This window comes from Camarhynchus parvulus, chromosome 13, assembly GCF_901933205.1.
Source record: "Camarhynchus parvulus chromosome 13, STF_HiC, whole genome shotgun sequence".
NCBI classification, from domain to species: Eukaryota; Metazoa; Chordata; class Aves; order Passeriformes; family Thraupidae; genus Camarhynchus; species Camarhynchus parvulus.
Genome location: NC_044583.1, coordinates 8,321,827 through 8,341,880, shown reverse-complemented (window position 1 = coordinate 8,341,880; position 20,054 = coordinate 8,321,827). Strand labels below are relative to the sequence as shown.

The 20,054-nt window shown below is 43.1% G+C and overlaps 1 protein-coding gene across 4 annotated transcripts in view; it reads left to right on the top strand.

Moving 5' to 3' along the window:
• Nucleotides 1–1,364: 1,364 nt before the first annotated feature.
• The window catches only part of FSTL4 (follistatin like 4), a 220,281-nt gene continuing 201,591 nt past the window's right edge, over nt 1,365–20,054 (top strand). For 2 of the 4 annotated variants that reach the window (XM_030957558.1, XM_030957555.1), the window contains exons 1-2: nt 13,346–13,455; nt 17,802–17,937. In XM_030957558.1, the coding sequence (XP_030813418.1) occupies nt 17,809–17,937 (129 nt within the window). In that variant the 5' untranslated portion in view covers nt 13,346–13,455; nt 17,802–17,808. The other 2 variants (XM_030957556.1, XM_030957557.1) reach the window with 2 other exon arrangements.

Here is a 20,054-nt window from a genome sequence, read left to right as displayed (position 1 = left end):
GGTGAATTACATGTGATTTTGGCAAGGATTCACACCATTTTTGACACTGTCTTTTCAATTAAATTCTGTTTATTTTAATTTTTTATTCTAGTTTATCCACTTCTACAGCTTGATTCTCATTGTACTCCCTCGTTCCTGTTAATTTATTTTGATGGAGTACGCCTTGATTCATGGAGTTATGGAGGTGGAATGCTTAGCTATTCCAAATGAGCTGGATTTGTGTGTACCTGGGAATTAATGGGCAAAAGGGGAAGCACAAGTCGAGATTTACAGGTTCTTCCTTTCTCTACACCATTTTTAGGATGGTTTTTGAGAAATAATATGGAACAGAAAGGATCAGAGTAGCTTCTGGTCAGGAGCAGATGCCTCTTGCATCCTGAAAAGACAGAGGACTTCTGCTGGCTTGTGCTATGGCCCATCCAAACTCCAGCAGGTGCCTGTGAAAGCTTGTGTGCTCTGATTCACTTCAAACAATGTGTTGTGCAATGACTGTAAAGAACAAAAGCCTATCAATAATCAAGGGGTTGCGGTTAAAAAAATTAATGGCTCTCAATATAAAATTGGATCTCCAGGTCTTCACTCATCCACTTCAGAACTAGTTCAAAGCTATCCGAGGTAATAAAAGACATTGCTAAAATAAAAGACCTATCCAAGCTAATAAAAAACTTGACAGAGTTACTGTGTGTCATTTTCCAGGGAGCTGTAACTACTGTGTTATAGCCAGTTCATTGGGAACTAAGTACAGAGCACAAACCACTGACGAAGCTTTGGAAGAGGGATGAATTATGGGTGGACCAGATACAGACACAAAAGTGCCGTGCTGGAGGTTAAAGCCATTCCAGAAGCTGAATGCCTTTGCTTCATAGAAAAGGATGTGACAATGAGTTTCATTTAAAGACTGAATCCATTTGCCATGGAAACAATGAGGTTTTGCTTTTTTAATCAAAATGCAGACAAGTAATTTCTTAGGCAAGCAAAGCTCTGAATTATGCTAGGGAAGATACAACGTGAGTAAGCAGTCATTTCTGTAATATAGCTATAAAATATTATATTATACATATACATGAAATAAAGAAGTGATTGAACTTGTCATTTAATTGTATTATCAGATTTGTAGCTTGTGAAAATGTCAGGGAAAATAACACAGTGCATAGGAAGGGTCGATTTATTAATTGTGGATAATTTTTGAGCCAACTCCAGTCACTGCTATTGTATTTCTTATTTATAGGTATTCATCAAGTTGCTTGGATAAATAATTTCAACCAGCACATCAGTTTTTTATGGTCTTCCTACTTTGATTGCATCCTGGTTCTCTACCAGGATCAGTGACTGTTCGAGAGGCAACACAGCGTCATTGCTACCTGGATGCCTGTTACATTTCCAGTGGGAGGGCAACCTTGAATACCTGGTGAGTTTGAGCTTTTTGATGATGTGACATTTGTGGCAGTCTAAATATTTGTAATCTTTGAAAGAACAGGAGAAAAGGGGTGATTTATTCATGTGTGTTTTTCTAATTCTTGCCCACTTCCTTCCAACTCTATTACAGCTGGCTTCATTAGCTTCCTAAAGTTGAATCAAAGAAAAACTTCAGTTAGACAGTTGAACTGAGGGCCAAATCTTGGTCTAGATATCTATTTTCACTCCCACAAAAACTGGAAGGTTTTTATCAATAAGAACTTTAGGACTTAAACCTATCACCTAACAAAGCAAAATTGCCAGCTGGACCTTGAACCAATATGTCCATATATGCTTGAAGTATGTTACTGTCATTATTTTCACCAGAAAAGCACAATGACTTGGAGGTTTCTACTCATGTGAGGAGAAACATTCACATCCCTCTTCTTGGCAAGATTGCCTGAAACAAAGCCTCACCCACACAGATTTCCTGGACAGGCTATTTCTGTGCCTTCTTGGAAACGCAGAAACATTATGAATGTCTAGAAATAATTAGGAGGAAATTTGATCACCTGAGATGGAGCAATCAAGTGCTGCTGGAGAAGGGCTGCATGCACTCTCCAGCAGGATTTCCAAAACTACATCCAGCATAGGTCTTGGAGCACAGAAATTCATGGATTTTCAAAATATTTCAAGGCCAGATATACTTCTGGAAATCTTGCCACATCTGTAAGTGAATGAGAACAAAATGGAGGAGCTAATCAGGAGCTCTTCCTTCCTTCCTTCCCAGGGGAGAAGCTCTCCACATGGAGCTACAAGCTCCCCACAAAGCTCACATCTTCCAGTGGGGCAAATTGCTCTTGTGTGAGGTGGAAAGACATTTGGGAGCATGGAGAGTGGGGCAGGAGGAAAGCGGAAAGTTTTATCTACTTCACATGGGAACAATGCTGTAAAAATAGGTTTTGTCCTGGTTTTAAAAGACTTTTATATCAAGTTCCATCAGGTTCATGCCTTGACTCCAGCATCCCTATAAAGGTAAAGACCTCTAAGCCTGGCAGTATTTCCTCTTTATGCTGTGACTTTTTTAGTTTAAAGCCCTAGTTATTTGCAGAAACTTGTTTGTAGGTTGCTTGGTAAGCCTGGGGTGAACAATTTTCCTGGTTTTCAGATTTCAGTTTGGGGCTTCAGGCAGGGAGAGACTATTTAAATGAAGATATTAGATGGTGCCCATTGCCCTGGGGAGACAGGGTTCAAAATCTTCATTAAGGCCATGTGAGATGCAAGAGGGAAAAAAAAAAGGATTAATTTCTTCATGTTATTCATAGACAGGAATATATTGTCTTGAATATCAGTTGTGGGTCTTGTCCCTCGAGACCTGAACACGCTGACAATGAGGAGTCTTGAGCAGGTTCTCAGCCATTAGGGAGTTATACAATGCATGAAGAAGGTGAGATGAGAACAGGGACTAGATCTGTCCCTATTCTCTTATTTCTTCCTGTTTAAAATGCATCAATATTATAAAAAAAACCAACAAAGAACAAAAAAACCCCACCAAACAGAATAGTGGCAGATTCTGTAATTCATCAAAGAAAAAGTAGAAATACCATTTATAGAGCCTGCAGCTGACACTTTTTCCTTTCTTTTTCCACCTGAATCTGAGCTAATAGGAATAATAACTATTTTTTCTGCCCACTGACCCAAAAGATATGTGTTCTTGTGCTAATCCACTTCTACTGGTATTGACTGCTGGTCCCCAAGGGTTTGCCTTGCGGAGTCAGAAATAAATTACCCATCCAAATCAATGAAACTCATGCCTGTGGTTTACACAGATGTAGCTCTATCACCCATACACAAGTGATAAGTGCTTGCAAAGTACTTCCACACTTCATTCTTCGACCATGTTTAAGCCGCTCTTGGGAGAAAGCCACTCATCAGCACCTGGTCCCTTTCAGACCATTGCTCTGCTCTGTAGTGCTGTTGGGTTAGAGAAATTGAAATATCTTCAAAAACAGCATTGCTTTTGCTTCTTGCTACAGAAACAATAAGTTAATTGAGGGTTGTGCTGCTGATGTCTTGGTGACACCGAGGTTACTGCACTCCCTCAAAGCTCAAATCAAAGTCAGAAAGCACAGCTACTTCACAGCCTGTGTTGTGTCTGGTACACCCTGGTTTTTAGTCAGGTTGGTACATTATTTATCAGCTGCCAGAGAGTTCACTGACTGCAGGATTTGTGCTGCGAGTGAAAGAAGAACTAAGTCACCTCTTGTGCTGATCATTTGAGAGATCCTCCAGTAACATTAAAATACACAGGAGAGGGATGTATGCACCAAGTTTGTGCCAGGAAGTTGTGGAAGTGATTCAAGAACTCAAGAGCAGCACTAGTATTATTTAAAGGCAAGTCAAGAAATCTCAGGCTGAAGGGAGCTCTGTGAGAAAATTCTTGCAGATGCTGAGTTTGTATGTTGGAAATCTCTGCTGAAGCAGCCACATGGAGCAGCATCAACCAGAACATCCACAACCACAAGAGAGCAGACACAGTGTAGGTGAAATATCTCAGTTCAGACTGCATCAGGAGCTGTTGTGAGGGTGAGAATGAAATAAGAGATTTTTTACATGTATTAATCTTATTTAATACCACAGCCACAACTGTTCATCCTAATATCCTAAATGTGTTTTTCATCAGAACTTCTGCTTCTAGGCATAAAAAAAGACTTTGTAGATCAGTTTTCACTATTGATTTAGAATCCAAGCCTCTGCTTGGCTCTTTTAGTTACAAGTCAGCTGGAGACTTGTTGCTTTCGACAGCATCAAAATATGCATATCCCAATCTGATTGCCTGAAAGTGGTCATGGATTTAGCTGGTTATACTCACTAAGTGATATTTTTTTTTCCAGAGGCCAAAATCAAAAATTATTTGGAAAATAACAGAAGTGCAGACAAAATGATGTGGATGGCACCTGTGGAGGTCATTCAGCCCAACTTCCTGCTCAAGGCAGGCTCTGCTGGGGCAGGTTGTTCAAGGACTCATCAATTCAAATTCCAAATACCTTGAAGGAAAGATCCTACAACTTCTTTGAGTCCTTATTCCTGTCTTTAACTGCTCTTGGGGCTACTTCTCCCTCCCTTTATCCACCAGATCATGCATCCTGCACCCTTGGCCATGCACATTGTCTGTGTGCCCATGGGACACACTTGGTTCACCTTGCTGCCCTTCCTCTCTAGCTGCAGGTGCAGTGATGTCCCTCCTGAGTCTTTTCCTCTAAAGGCTGAACTTATTTAGATATGCCTTTATTCTTTTTTATGACATCCCAGTGTAGCAAGCATAACTACAAAGAATTTTGATTTATTTTAATTCACTGTAATACTTTTTCAATCTGTACTTGTAAATAGCTGAGATAGGAAGATGTACTTGTGCCATTTCCTTTCATACAAAACTTCTATTGGCTCTGTGCAAACTTTCAATTAATTCATTCCTAATTTTGACTTTGCTCCCATTTTGGTTCCTTCCACTCCTGAGTAACCCCCAGCAGAGTGACCCTGCCATTCCTAAAGGCAGAACATGAAACCGAAATTTATCCTGAGGAGCTGAATAGGAGGCAGGTGGTGAAAGCTGTGTTCAGCTGAAAGGATGCTGAAGGAAGAGCACTCAGCCTCATGGCACAGTGGCTGTGACAGCACACAGCTATGCACCACTTCATGGTGCAAACAGATCCTTGGGGCTGGGCTGGCGTTTCCAGGCCTCCTCTCTGTTCTGCAGTGCTGCAGCTGTTGGTGCCTCCTTTAAACCAGCTTAAGTGCCTCCCTGTGACTTGTAGTGCCATATTTGCATTGCAGCACAGATGTACCCAGTGTAACATCACATAAACCTCTGCAAAGGCAACATCTGGTCCATTAAGTGCAGTAGAAATACTGTTATTGGCTCCAGTAGGCCTGCTAGCTCATTTATTTATTTTGCATTATTTTCTAGAGAAAATAAAAGTCATTCATATGATTGAGTGACCTGTCTGAACTAGTGAGAGCTCTGACCCATACGTTTGGCTGCTGAGCAATGACATGGCTGCTTGAATGACTTGCCCAGACTTTATGCTTTCTTCCAGGTCTCTATTATTCTCACATCAGAAAATTCAAAGATCTGAAATCACCTAATAGTTTGAGGGAGACAATGCCTTATAAAAATGTCATTGCTATTGACTTTGTGGAAGATTTGATTACAATGAATTGTCAAGGAAATGATATAATACTAAACATTGACAATGTAATATCCAAGTGTAATTCTGAACAATAGGAGACAAGAGAAAAAATACATTTTCTTTTATTGCAGCAGAGACTGTTGCTAAACGGATAACAGAGACTCAGCGTAGCAACTAATGAAAGTGATATGTTTGTATTGGAAGAGTTACAGTAGAATTTTGGCCAAACATGAAAAATATATAAGGAAAAAATAATTCCATAAGCAGCTGAAACAAATCTAAAACTTATTTTTTACCCCTTAAAATATTTTATCAAAATGTGCCACAAATAAGTTGCCATATACAAGGCAAAATAACCAAAAATCAATTTTCTATACATGGTCCCAAGACAGATTTGTTGAAGCTGTTTAGCACCTTACTTTCTCATTGGTGTGTGATTGAGCCTTAAGCATGAGGAATTTTGACTACTGGCTCAAACTATGGTCCCAAATATTCTCTGTCATGCTTGATTATTTCCCCACTTCCTCTCTTCTCCCTTGAATTCCATCCCAGCCAGAGATTTATAACCCATTGTCTCACTTCAGCTTGGGATTGTGCTTCAGAGCAGCCAAATAGCTGTCCACAAGAAAGTAAAAATCTTAGTACGATTCCAGCCAGAGAGTTTTTATCTTTAAAACATGGCATTCTGAAGCCTAATGTCCTCTGGTTTTATTAGCTCTTCTAGAGGGGTGCTTGGCTGAAAGTGCAGCATCTGCCACCAGCTCCTTGCAGCTTTAAAGCCTCAGTGCCAAATTTCCAGCCTGGGCACAAATTTTACAGGGCACAGTGGGTGCTGGTGGAGGTGTTTTGCTGTTCCCAGCATTCCAGTTCCTCCAGGATCCAGGCACTGCAGCAGTGCACAGGATGCAACCCTTCCTTGGGCCAAGGGGAATTTGGTACCGTGGTCACTGCAGAGAACAGTGGGCCCTGCCTGTCTCTGGGAAACTGTCACTGACACATTTTATGAAAAATCCCTTCCTTAGGATTTTTTCTCCTGAGAAGCTGAGAGGCCTCAGGAACAAAATGTAAACAATGGTTATCTGCTGCTGTGGAATGCAACAGGTGCATCTGTGATTGGTCTCATGTGGTTGTTTCTAATTAATGGCCAATCACAGTCAGCTGGCTCAGACTGTCTGTCTGAGACACAAGCTTTTGTTATCATTCCTTCCTTTTCTATTCTTAGCTAGCCTTCTGATGAAATCCTTTCTTCTATTCTCTTAGTGTAGTTTTAATATAATATATATCATAAAATAATAAATCAAGCCTTCTGAAATATGGAGTCAGATCCTCATCTCTTCCCTCATCCTCAGACCCCTGTGAACACTGTCACAGGAAACCATCCTTTTTAGAGGTAAACAATCGTTTTTCAAGGTAAACTATCTTTTCCACCCCATTTCATGGGAAGCAGAGGGGTTACTGCTGTGCTTCAGAGCCAAATCTTCACCTGAGCACAGCAGGTATAAACCCTGCCCAGGAGCCTGTCATGTAGAGGGGACTGCATGGCCAGAAACACTAATTTAACATGAGGGGAATATTTCAGCCTAAGTGGTCTCTACTGTGTATAAAACACTCAGTACCAGTAACATTTGCTTCTTCTCTCAGTAGTAAAATATATTTATTTGTGAAGTGGATCCTAATCTATCTCAGAACAGTGTTTTTAGTCTTTCACAGTAGCATTTATAATGATTGAAAGTGTAGGCTGGAGAGGACATCTTTCCGTAGCAAGGAACAAAAATAAGAATAACTTTTCAGTATTACCATATATCAATAGCCAATTATTTTTGTAAGGATGGGTTCTGGCTGGCTGCTAATGGACTGACAATGAGATAAGTCTTCCAGGAGAGAAACCATCGTTTTAAAGATGGAGTGGCTGGCCTTTTAATTTTAAGGCATTACCAAAATCACACCTTTCACCTTTAAAAATTGTAAATGATCGCAGACTTGTTCTAAATCATTTAATTGCTGTTTTAACTGAGCCTGGCTCATGCTTTGCAGGGGTTTGTCTTTCTTAGCACTGATGGTGCAGCTTAATTTCTTAATTTTTCTTGAAGAACGACAGCCTCCTTGCTTGTACTCTCCCTCCCAGCTGCTTTCTGGCCATCTGTCTGTAAAGGCAATTTTAGGAATCTGCAGACAATTCACCCTTGCTCATATGCATTTCTAGATCCTGATACACAGCACAGATATGCACGGTTGCAAAGTAAAACCTATTCAATGAGATAAAATGTGAAGATGCTTAAGAAAGCTTTTTCCAATGTTTCAGATAAAGCAGGCTCACATTTCTTCCTGCTTTTTTCTTCTGCTTATTCTTTTATCTTCACCTGTTTCATCCATCTGCCTCTTTCTCTCTGACATAAGGAGTATGATGACATGGATTAGGAGTCCCGTGTCTCTCTCTATCTCTGCTAGAGCTCCTTGCTTTAAACTTCTCAAAAACAAGCTTGAAAGAAAGACGACCAAATGCTCTAGAATTTGCACCAAGGCTTGTCTGTGACTTGACTGTATTTGCAAATAGCCAACGAGCTTGGGAAAAATCTAAACACCCTGTTATTATCCACATTCATGGATCAAAGTCCCTTCTTGTTTTCAGATGAATGCTGCTCGCTGCTTTTGACAGTGTCTGGGAGAAGAGACCAACAAAATATTCAGATATGAGGAAAAAAATGAGGAAAATTGGTGCCATTCCCAAAGCCACAAGTTGGATTGATGGCCACACGATCTGCTCCCACTGCTCCCTCCAATATTTGGCCATGTGCCTGTGCCTCCCAGGACAATGGAGAAGGAGGGAGCTGCTCAAAATTGCCACAGCAATTTGAATTCAGGTCTCTGGGGCTATTTATTTGAACACTACACATGTTCGCTACACAGCAACAAGCCAGCTGCTCTGACAACTCCCAAGAAATAAGAAATGTGCCTTGAGTTCCTGTGACATTTTATATTCCAAATTTTGCCCAGTGGCTGATGGTTCCTTCCTCAAAGAGACATATTGATTGTGGTACACGTAAGGGTAAGTGTGATAGTGTTCAGTATTTTGAGCTCATCATCTGTTATCCCATTCCCTTTGTCATCCGATGCCCAGACACTATCAAATTGGAAGCAGTAGCGTAGAAAATTACAAACAAATCAAAAAAGACTACAGCTGTGAAATGAATCAAACCACTGTTTCCACCCTTCGCATTTCCTTCAGTACAAAACTTATTTTACCACAAAAAATTACAATTTTTTGTATTTTGGACTTATAGCTATGAAGGCAGGGATGAAGCACTGCAACAGAACACCCACCAAACATTTAGGAAACCACAACAAAGACAGAGGATGGGTCACCAAGGCCAGCACCTTGGCTAGATCTGTGCCTCAACCCATTTTGACCACCCAAAGAACATTCCACTGCTGCAGACATTTGTTCATAGGTATTCCAGCTTGTAATGATGTGGGAGAGCAGCACCCAGAGAATCCCCTTGTGTGTTTGAAGCTCTTGACCTTGGTCCTCTCCATTTGCTGCATCTTAAGCAGGGTGATGTGATTGGAAAAGTTCAAGTCCAAGCTCCATGTCAGCTTTTCAGAGCAGCCCCTCGTTGTGTGCTTGCTATACCCCGAGAGCAGGCTCTGAATATATGTGTGTTTGTATGAAGATGACCACATTAAATTTAAGCAGAAATAAATGGTAATTTAACTGGCACAGATACACAAGGCTGACATAATCTCTAAAGGTTTGAGGCTGCTATTAAATTTGTTCTCCTTGTTAATTTGTGAGCAAGAGGATAATGAAAAACTGGTAACTATAGAGTTGACATAAAAAGTAAGAGAAATACAGTTGGCAGGGATAATTTTATGCACTGTCAAAGTGAAAAGGCTTTGCTAAATGTACATAGGCAAAGATACACACTGTCATCTTAATGAGTAATTAAAAGATGGACTTCTAATAATTGAATCATGACTCTTGTCACATTTGTATTTGTTTAATATCTCTAGTTTTGATTGAATCTTGTTTTGAGTTCCGATCTTAATCAGGTCTGATTTAGGCTCTTGGTTCAAATAACTCAAAGTGATGAGCATGAATCTTGTTGTCCTATTACCTCCTCAGCTTCTTGTTCCCAGTGAATACAATGTTCTTTTGAAATATCATTATTAGTTACTGCATTAAGCTAGCAAGACTGGACAAGTGAGGTAGGTGGGTGATATGGTGGTTTGAATTTTCAAAGAGGAAGCCTTCTTCTCTTCTTCTCAACATCGCTTGCTAGATTTTGGAAGTACTTCAAATGGCTGACATGGTTACAAGTTAATTCCTTTGCTGGTATAGTTCAGGGAGCCTTGGCTATTTGCATTGCTCTGTTGTGCAGGTTTTTGTAAATCAGGAAAGAAAAGCTGTGTAAGAGATGATCATCTGTTCTTTAAAACTATTTTCCTTAAACCAACTGTCATGGTCACCCTGAAATGGGATCATATCTTCAGTGACACAGAGCTGTGCCTTGCCAATCTGTTTAAAATTTCTCATCAGATTCCTGAAGCCCCATCAGTCTAAGCTAACAAGAGGTTGCACATTTCCAGCTCCTCTCACTGAAGTACACAAAGCTGGGACTGGTACAAGTCTCTCCTTCTTCACAATCCTCAAATTTGCCCACATCATATTAATCTATTGTCTCTTGCAACTTCAATTCCTCTAAACTTCCAGTGTTTTCTGGTTCTAATATCCATTTTTTTAAAACAGAAGGAATGGGATGATGCTTTAAATCTCATTACAGTGAACAGGTTATCCTGTGTTTTGATGAAAAAAAAAAAGCTTATTTCTCCCCTTTCTCTGCCTAGGATTTTTTAGGTGCTCAAGTCTGTCTTTAAAACCATCAATTTTTTCTCTTCTTTTTAACTGCAATCATTGTTTTTTTGGGTCTCTTCAATTCCCAGTTCAAAAGAAAGCAACAATTATTTTGCTTCAAACTCATCCAGCCCTGAAGATGAGGAATTTATCACCTTTTCATTGCCAGCCTGCTCAGTTTATTTTTTCAGTTTTCTAAGAAAGCTTTTTGCTTTGCTCAGCTTCACAAAGGTGGGTGAACCAGAGCAAGAAGACAGCCAACTCCCTCCCTGAAAAGCTCCCACAGCATCTGTTCAAGAACACCTCTTGGGATGCAGACACCCTTCCACAGGGCTGTTAAAGGTCTCAGGACAGATTGAAAGTGTTTGCAGAAGTGGGGTATGGAGCTGGCTGGAGCAGAGGGTGTGATGAGGGGTGCTTCCATCTGCTTTTTATAAACAAGACTTGCAAAAGGTTGGAAACACCAAAAGATTTTGAACCAGAATACCAGAGAAATGCACAGGACCCAAATGTGTGAGAGGAGGCACTAAAAATGCTTGTAGGTACCTACTTCTGTCAGCGGTGGGAAAGGGATATCTGGCTTGGGAGCACGGACACCCTCAGCACCTGAGAGCTGATGGAAGAGCAGACCTTGTTGGTCCAACCCTGTGCAGGGCAAATTTATTCCTTATTTACCTGTTGAGATGCTCAGGGTGCTTATTTAAAGGTTCACAAGCAGGTGGTGAGCCCTAAGAGCTCCAGGGAGGGACCTGTCACTACAGGACACGAAACAACACGATGCACACACCGCTGCTCTCAAGGTGAAAAAAGAGAAGTTTTATTTCTGACTCCAACATTTATAGATTTCCAAAAGTGACAGCGGATTGGAGGGTGAAAGTGCCACCTCTCCAATGACACTGGACAAACCAACAGTCCATCAAATTTCTCCTCCTCCATAAAAGAATGCAAAACAATAAGTTATTTACAGAAAGCGTGTGAGAAAGTTCGTTACAAGAATGTAAACATCAGAAGGCTTAGAAAATCTTTAAAAATCAGGGCGATAGGACCCCACAGCCCCTCACTGCGGTTACACAGCTGATGGCACAGGGAGGTCCTGCCAGGCTCGTGGCACTGCCCACAGCTCATTCTGCCACCTGCCTTGGCTGCCAGCCCCTTGAAGAAACACGGCAGCCCCAGCCTGTGCATTGAAAACTGCATCAGATGATGTAAAATGAGCAAAATGTTCCTCCTGCTACAAAAGTGAGGTGGCAAATATCACCCAGGCAAGCTGCTGGTGGGGAAGGAACTCTGTATCCTCCAGCATGTGTGGATATAAATAAACACAGGCTGTGCAGATACTTCAGATGTCTACTAATGCATCTTGTATTTATGTCCAACTTGAAGAGATACAGAGAGATTAGTAAATACTTCAAATTGACAGCACAGACATATTTTCATAGAATAAATGATGCTGGTAAGTGGAGAGACTTTTCTTCCTTCCCTTCAGGAAATGGGGAAGAATTGTCTGCACTGATATTATTTCCAATTTTTTTCCTCTCAGGAAAGAAAAAAAGATCTCACCAGAGATATCCTATTTGTCGCTGATTAGATTTCAGTGTTATTTTTTTAAAACCTCAGATCTCTTAAACCTATAGGGCACCTATGAAATACAGACTCATTTCTTCCAGGACACTCTGCAAAGACCTCTCTTATGTTGCCTGGGCACAATTCACTGTGGATACTCCATTTTTTAAATTGCATTTGTGATTTCTTTTTAAAATCTAAACCTTAAATCTGCAATTTCGTATCGTCTAAAGAAGACGATAACAAAATAACAAATCCCTATGAGCCATTGTGATGGTTTGGGAGAAAAAGATCCATTTATTTGCAAACACTGAAAATATTTTAGTGGTATTGGATTTAACAGGCCAGAAACAAAGGTTCTGGAAAACCAACCAGTCTGATCACTTGGTATTTCCTGCAGAGAAAATAGAAAAGAGAAAATAAAATCGCCCAAATTTAGTTATGAAAGAGCCACTTCTTCAACTTCGTGCTGAATTTTGTAGACTGATTTTTTACTAAGCACATTTTCTCCTGGACTCAGACCCAGTTTTCCAGAGTAGCCCATGTCTACTAGCTATGAGAGGGATCCTGTCCTTTTCCTGCTAAAGCCAATAGCAAATCCAAACTAATTTTGCAGGCGATAAGATTCTTTACAGGAAGAAACACAAAATTTGTCATGTTTTATCAGGTCCTTTAGACTGCTCCTCTCCTGTTGCTAATTCTGAGTGCTCCATCACCTTTGCCTAAACCTCCTTGTAGCTTTTGGTACAAATACAGACATATTCTGGTTCTGTGGTCCTGCCATGCCTCCTGATCGTGCAAACATCCTTGTTAAAAGCTAGATAAGAAATTATTATATCAATTTTGTTTTGGAAATGAGATGAAGAAGAGGAGAGTGAATGAATTTTGATGTTTGCCTCTCTTTATAAACATGATTACGTGGGAATAGAAGGCACACCTCCAGAACAGCCCAATGCCGTGCAGTGCCCGCTGTGGCAAGTCACGGCGTCCCACCGCAGACAATCCGGTGTCCCACGACGTCTCCCCCGTTTGACGGCCACACGGCGTGGGGCCAGCGGTCCCGTGTCGCCATCGCCCCGCACCAGCTCTCCGGAGCTGCGGGGGGCGGTCAGACCGAGGGGCGGCTCAGCAGCCGCACCCCGCGGTACCGCGGTACCACGGCCCCACGAGCATCCCCCGGAGCTGCTGACCCCCCGCGCTCCGGGCACGGCTCCGGGATGCTCCCGCCCGCTGCCGGGGCCCGGCCCCGCTGCCCCCCCAGCCCCGGGGCGGTCCCGCCGCCCGCACAGGTGCCGGGATTGGGCGGAATATGCAAATGCGGCGCTGACGTCAGGCGGCTCCGGCCCGGAGAGCAGAAATAGGGCCGGCCCGGCCCGCGCCGCGCACTGCCCGCACCGGCCCCGCCGCGCTCCGCCCCGCCCGCCCGGAGCGAACCCGGCTCCGGCTCCTCCCCAGGTGAGTGCGGCCGGAGCGCCCCGCGCGTTCCGCTGCGCCCCGCGCTGCGTCCCCATCCCCGCTGACGGCACCGCGCCGCTTCCCTGCGCTGTCCGCTCCTCGGGGGGCCGGGGGTCTCTGGGTGCCGCCGAGCGCTCACCCCGCGGGCCGGGCCAGGTAACAGGTGTGTGCCTGCGGCGGAAGCGGGGCGGGACGGGCTGGGCTGCGCTGCGAGCCGGGACCTCCTGCGCCGTGCCTCGCGTGTCGCACCGTGGACGTGCCGCCCGTGTCGTGGGCTGGCATGGGGCGGACGCGGCTGCCGCCCCGGGGCCGCGGTGCCGCAGTGCTCGCCCGGCGGGGCCGCCCTCGGTGGGCGCGGGTTCGGGCGCGGGTCCCGGCGCGGTCGCGAGTGGGGCCGGCGGTTCCCGGCTCGGCCGCCGGGTGGCGCCGGGCGCCGGTGGCGGCCCGGGCCGGCCCGAGCGCGGGGAGCGGTGCCCGGTGCTCCGCCGCGCCGGCCGCACGCTGCCCGGGGAAGGGATGCCCTGCGACTGCTCCGTCCGTCACCTCGGAACAAAGCGCTTTGGAAACGTGTCGTGGGGCCAGCTTTGAAAACCGAGGCGAAATCTCTGCGAGGTTCAGGAGTTTCTTGCTGGTCCTGCATCCTTGTTGGATTGATGCCCTCCAGATTTATTCTGGAGCTTTGAAGTGTCTTGGAGAATTTCAATAAAATGAAATCTTATTGAATTTAATAAAATGAAATATTTTAAAGTAGCTTTTGCTCAAATGAATAGTCCGGTTTGTACTTACTCATCAAAGCTGGTTCCAATGAGTTCTTAATGCATCCAAACTTTTAAGTATTTAACTGTGGACAGCTGACCGAGTAATTATTTGGTTTCATTATGTCTTGCGAAAATGACTGGCTTTTCTGCTTAATTTTGTAGCTTAGTTCTGTAGCACTTAACAAGAAATTATGGATGTCGAAATTATTTTGCCAGCAATGGAAACGCTGTTTAGATAAGGCTGGAGCAATTGGAAAGGTTGATGGCAGGAGCTAAGGACCAGATTCTTATCTGGTTTTAATAGCATCAGTTTGAATAGAGGTAATAGTTACGTCCAAATGCTTTTCTTTTGCTATAGCAACAGTCAGAACTTCAGGTAATTAAGTTCAGCCTCTTTCTGATCTGAAGCTTGTTGGAAATTATTGAAAGCTATTGCAAACCAGTAATTTCTCAAATAAACTGCAATTTAAGTAGCCCTGAAACAAAACCAATAACTGCTTTTGGCAATTTTTAAAATCTCATTGTGGTCACCGTAATTGAATATGTAGAGCTTTTGTGTTATGGAGGAAAAAGTTGTGGGATCACTGCAGGATCTGATTGTTGCGTGTCACAGAAATGCTTTAAACAGTTTGTGCTGTTCTCCACTCAAATGGCCAAGATGCTTGGTCCCTGTTGTTTTTCAAGGTGACCCTTTTTGCTTGAGTAGCTTCCAAGCCTGTACCCTACAACCTGTGCTTGTCTTTGGCTGGCATCTGCTTGCTGCTCCTCCACTGGAGACGTTGCAGCCATTTGCTTTAAATTCGAGGCTCTCCCTGTGTGTTGGTGCCTGCCCAGACCCATCTGGCCTTGGGATGGGTGTTTTGCTGTTGCCATCGTGTTTGAGCTGCTTCAGATGACAGTGCACAGCCTGGTGCTGCTGCACTTGAGATTCTTGCCAGAGCAGTGCCAGCTGCAAGGAGAGCTGGAGGGCTGCTCTAGCTCAGAGGAGGAAACCACAACCTTCAGGTAAACTTCTTGGCTTTGCATAGTATATTCTTTATCAAGAGCCAGTATTTATTCTTTCTTTTGAGTACAACTGCTTGTTTTATGCAGGCATTTCCATATGCAAGCTTTGATTTCTCTGGACAGTGATCTCCGTACAAGCTCAAATCCAGCAACTCTGTCCCTCCCTTGAGCGAGGAAAGGAAATGGATAGTAAAACTTGCCTGAGCTTACAGCGGTGGTCTGGATCTATTCAATCAATTTGAGTTTTTCTGTTGACTTTAGGGAACTTGGAACCTGCAGTCTGATAGTGTTTTGTATGGTGTAGCTGCAGGCTGGGTTCTGCAAGGAGCCTTCCCTTTAGCTCAGGGTAAGGCGGTGCTGAGCTCTGGTTTAGGATGCCAAGTGCCATGAAAATGCTGTGTAACTCCAGAGTAAGCTCTCTGTTGATATTTATGGTACATATTTGTTGCTTGATTGAGGCTATTAAGATATATAATGTGTATTAATGTGTCCTCCTCTTACTGAGACTGAGAGCAATTAGTGTGCTGTCAGCATGCAATAAAAATAAGTGATTTCTAAACTGACTAAAGATGTTGTAGAAATTCTATTTATAAAGCAACCAGAGTTTCTATCAGGTAGAGTCTGCCCTTTCAGTTTCGTCAGTGTTACAGATCCTAATCCAAATACCTTCGTGCTTTCTGTCAGTTGTTTACTAAATATACGTTAAACTAGTGATTTCCCTGTTTTGCTCCAGGATTGTAATTTCAAGCAGGATATGATTCAGAGGTCTCTAGAACTGCTATGTTATTTGTTGTGATGGAATCAACTGAGCACACAAAATACCTCTATTACAGGAAAAAAAAAACAACCCAAAACCCTGTGAGAAACAATGTTGCTGTGCAAGAGCAATTCATAAAGGAACAATGTACTTGTCTCTTATTGAAGTAGTGACTTTGCTTTATTAAATATTTATTTGTAGCTCCAGTAACATTACATCTGAGGTTCATAATTGGAATTTAGAAAGACTAATAAATTTTGATTTCATCCTGAATGCTGTTCATTTGGTGTGTTTACATTAATGCCAAGAAAAGGCATTGCTTGAGCTCTGTGGGTGCTGTTTGCTGTGCTCAATCTAGTGATGGTGTGTCTTTGAGCAAACAAAATACCTAAGATTGTCATTGCTGGTGTAAATGGCCACGGCTCCAAAATTAGGAGTGATGCACCAAGGCTTGGATGTACCCTGTGGCAAATGCATGGCATGAAAACACTGTAAAATGAGTCTTGTCAAGACAAGGTATGTCATGGTGAGTTAATTCAGCTTGGCTGGATTTTGCCATTAGCAGGTAGCCCTCCTTGTTGATGTGCATGGCTCCAGCCAGGCAGCAGCCTGTAGAAATGCTGTCACTTCATTAAGGGTCATTATGCTTCATTAACGGGTCCATTTTAGCCTTCCTCAGCCATCTCAGAAATGGTTCCAGGCCTGAATATTCCTTTGGTATTTTAATTGTAGAAAGTAATGGCACAATCTTGTGTTATTGTTATGGAGGAAGCACAGCTCCTGGTTGAGCACCAGCACAGGGCTGCTGTGTGTGAAACACAGGAGTTCCTTCTGACACCACTTTGAATAACTGCATTGGTGTTCTTTCCAAATTCATTTAAAAAAACTACACAAGACAAGAACCACTGCTCAAAGTGCATGCAGATTTAGTGGGAATCCCTCCAGTTCCCCACAGATGATGTGGGGCTATGGTGAGCTTTTGCCAGGGAGATGGTGCTGCTCTTGAGTGGAGTGAGTGTGGGAGGGATTGGAAATGTCTCTGCTTGGGACAGAGGAATTTGAGTGCAGAAATCAGACCCAGATAGGACTCACCTCTGTCATGGCTGGAGAAACACATCAGGCCTCTTCACCACAGGATTTATTTTGTGTCTTTCAAGTTTGGGTGTGTTTGGTGACCATCTGGGCAGGTATCCTCCTTGGGAGGATGAACACTGTCCCTGTGTGCTGGTGTGAGCTGTCAGTCCTTGCTCACCCTACACACCTGACTGTAGCCAAGGGGGCTGCCAGTGGCTGTATCTGCTCAAGGCAATGTCCCCCTCTGACTCAGAGGGGAATAATGATTTTATTTTCTGTCACAATGCTGGGAGCCTCCAGCAGTCAGAGAAGCAAAGGTGTGTGTCTGGCATCTTCCTGAAAATCTGCTGAGGGTGCAGGTGTGAGTCCCTGACTGTGAGTGACCCTGTGCTGCTGGGGGCTCTGGAGAAGGGATAAAATTCACCCTTTGCCTTGTGCACTACCACAAGACCATGTTTTGATGTGGTTTGCTTTTGGCCACAGTAGTTACAGAAACCCCAGGACTCTGGTTCTGCAGGTGCTGTGTGGCAGCAGGCTGGGAACAGCATGTCCTGAGGAAGAGAATTTTGGGGTAAAACTACTACAATATGGGGATTCATTGCCAGTACACTGGAGACTGTAGAGCTCTGTGGGCACTGAACGTGGACAGACACTGTCAGCTGAAGCCTCTGTGTTACCAAACCTGAGCTGGGTTTTGTTGTAAGATGAATATTCTGTAACTGTTTCATTTTTTTTGTTGTTTTTTTTAACAGACTCGAAATGATGACACCAAGGAGCTTTTGGTGCTCTCTTGTACTGCTGGGGGTTTTCCCACTGGTCACAAGGGGATGGCTGGATGTGGACCAGAGCAGGAGCCTGTATTCAGATGTGGGGAGGTTGCCTCAAGAGGTACTGTACACCAGCTGCTGCTGCAGCCACAGCTCTTGGGTTTCTGTTCTTGGGCTGTGGGCAGGCTCTCCATATTGCAAACAGGGAACAAGTGTGGGCTTATCTGTGTGTATTTGCATTAAGCACCTCCTGACGAGGTCAGTGAAAAACAGTGAAACAGAAACTCTTACACTTACTGGGTGTATTGACATCATCTGGAAGTGAAATTATGCATCTGGCTGTTGTGGAGATGCTGTCTTTGCCCCAAAGACCTTACAGTGTGTTGTGTCCTGGGGCTGCTGACATCAGTGAAGCTAAATTTAACAAGCCAACTGTCCTGGCTCTTCACTTGGGTCAGTGGACATTTAGGTGAAACCTAAAAAAAGCTCTTTTGAAGGAAAGCTGAGCCATAGGTGGTTCTGAGAGAATCAGCAAAATTCCTGCCCAAAGTGTTTTTCTCCAGACTTCCTGATGTGACACCTTTGTGAAGCACAGAGGAATAGAGAAGGGGCAGGGAACAGTGGCTGTAGTGAGTAGGGATCTCCTTCCACCCCAGTGCCCATCTTGCTGGGGCAGGACAGCAGTGCCTCCTCAGGCTCAGTCCTGGCCTCAGGGAGTGCAGAAGCAGCCGAGCCTGTTCCCAGCGCTGAAGGTGACAGTGTTGGCTGCTGTCACAGGGGTGTGCATGGAGCAGTCCCTGTCCCAGCAGTGTCAGAGCAGCTGTCCCAGCAGGATGCTGGATTTCTGAGCCAGAGCTCAGCGCTGCTTGTGGCACAGATGTACGCTCAGATTTTCACAAGTCTCAGGCTGAGACATGTGAATAAAGCCACAAAAATCTGGAACTGTGACTTTGTTGAGCTGTAAATGATGAATGAATGCTGAAACAATTTTAGCTATTTAATTAGTTCCTGTATGTTCCCTAAATGGTTGCTCAAATGTCTGAAAGTGAGAGATGGTGCAGAAGGACAGGAAAAGGACACTTGGCTATTTTTTAGCTGCCATTGCCTTGAACACTTATGTGCTGGCAGACACATCAGTCAGTGCCAGGCTAATGATAAGCCCTTGATGGATTCATGTTGCAATTGGATCTATTTAAGCCTTGGGATTTGGTTGTAGTTGGAGGATCCCATTTCTCCCAGTCACACTCTGTCTACAAATACCCAGTTATCTGCATTATAGTTTAAGCCAATTAAAAAAGTGCTTTTTGCTGCTTAGCAGGGCTCAAAAGTAATTTCAATGGTGTTGGATGCTCTACAGCTGTGAAGTCTGTTTCAGGTGTATTTTGTCCTTGAGGTATCCAGCCTCTGTTCTGTAAAAGTGAATAACAGCTCCCTTCCACACCTCCTCTGTTATTTGGACACTGTGTAGGCTCAGGTAGTACACTGGCACTTTGTTTAACCTGTTCTTGCAGAATCTCTGATCAATTTTGCTTTTTTATTAAAAAATATTAAATATTTTGCATGCTTGTGCAGTTTAAAAAAGTCTCATTCTTTACAAATGCACATTAGTTTTGATTTTTTTAAGAAAGTTGCTCTGAGGAATTAAATTCGTTACTCAATTTACTTTAACATAAATCATAGAATTATTATATTACTTGAAAGACATTAATTCATTTGATCTTTCTCTAAAGACCATAATGTTATTGTACCAATTACTTGATCTTGCTTGAGGTGGAAGGATCTCAGCTAAAAATGTATTTGCTCAGGTTTGCACAGAATTTAACAAGTGTAAATATTAAAATCATGAATGTACAAAGAATGCAGTGAAAATAGATTCAAGAAATGTAAGTTATAAATCAGATTTTTGAAAAAAGTATCTCTACAGAAAACTTGTTTCCACAAGAAATAATGTTTATACAGTGTGGCACCAAACCCCAAAATTAATCTGAATGCTCTGAGCATAACTTTCAGATAGGTCAGTGGAACTGAGATAATCACCTTTTGAGAGTAAACAGCAGTTACTTTCTCTTTCAGAAAATAGTTTATCCATAATACCTTTCTAATAATAAAAATCACCTGAAATCCTTTTCTAGCATTAGAGGGCTTTGTTCAATTTGGAGCTCCTTATCTGTGAGAAGTTTGTTAGGTTCCAAATTTTATGGTTTGATTAATACATAGATCCATTAACATGCATTTAAA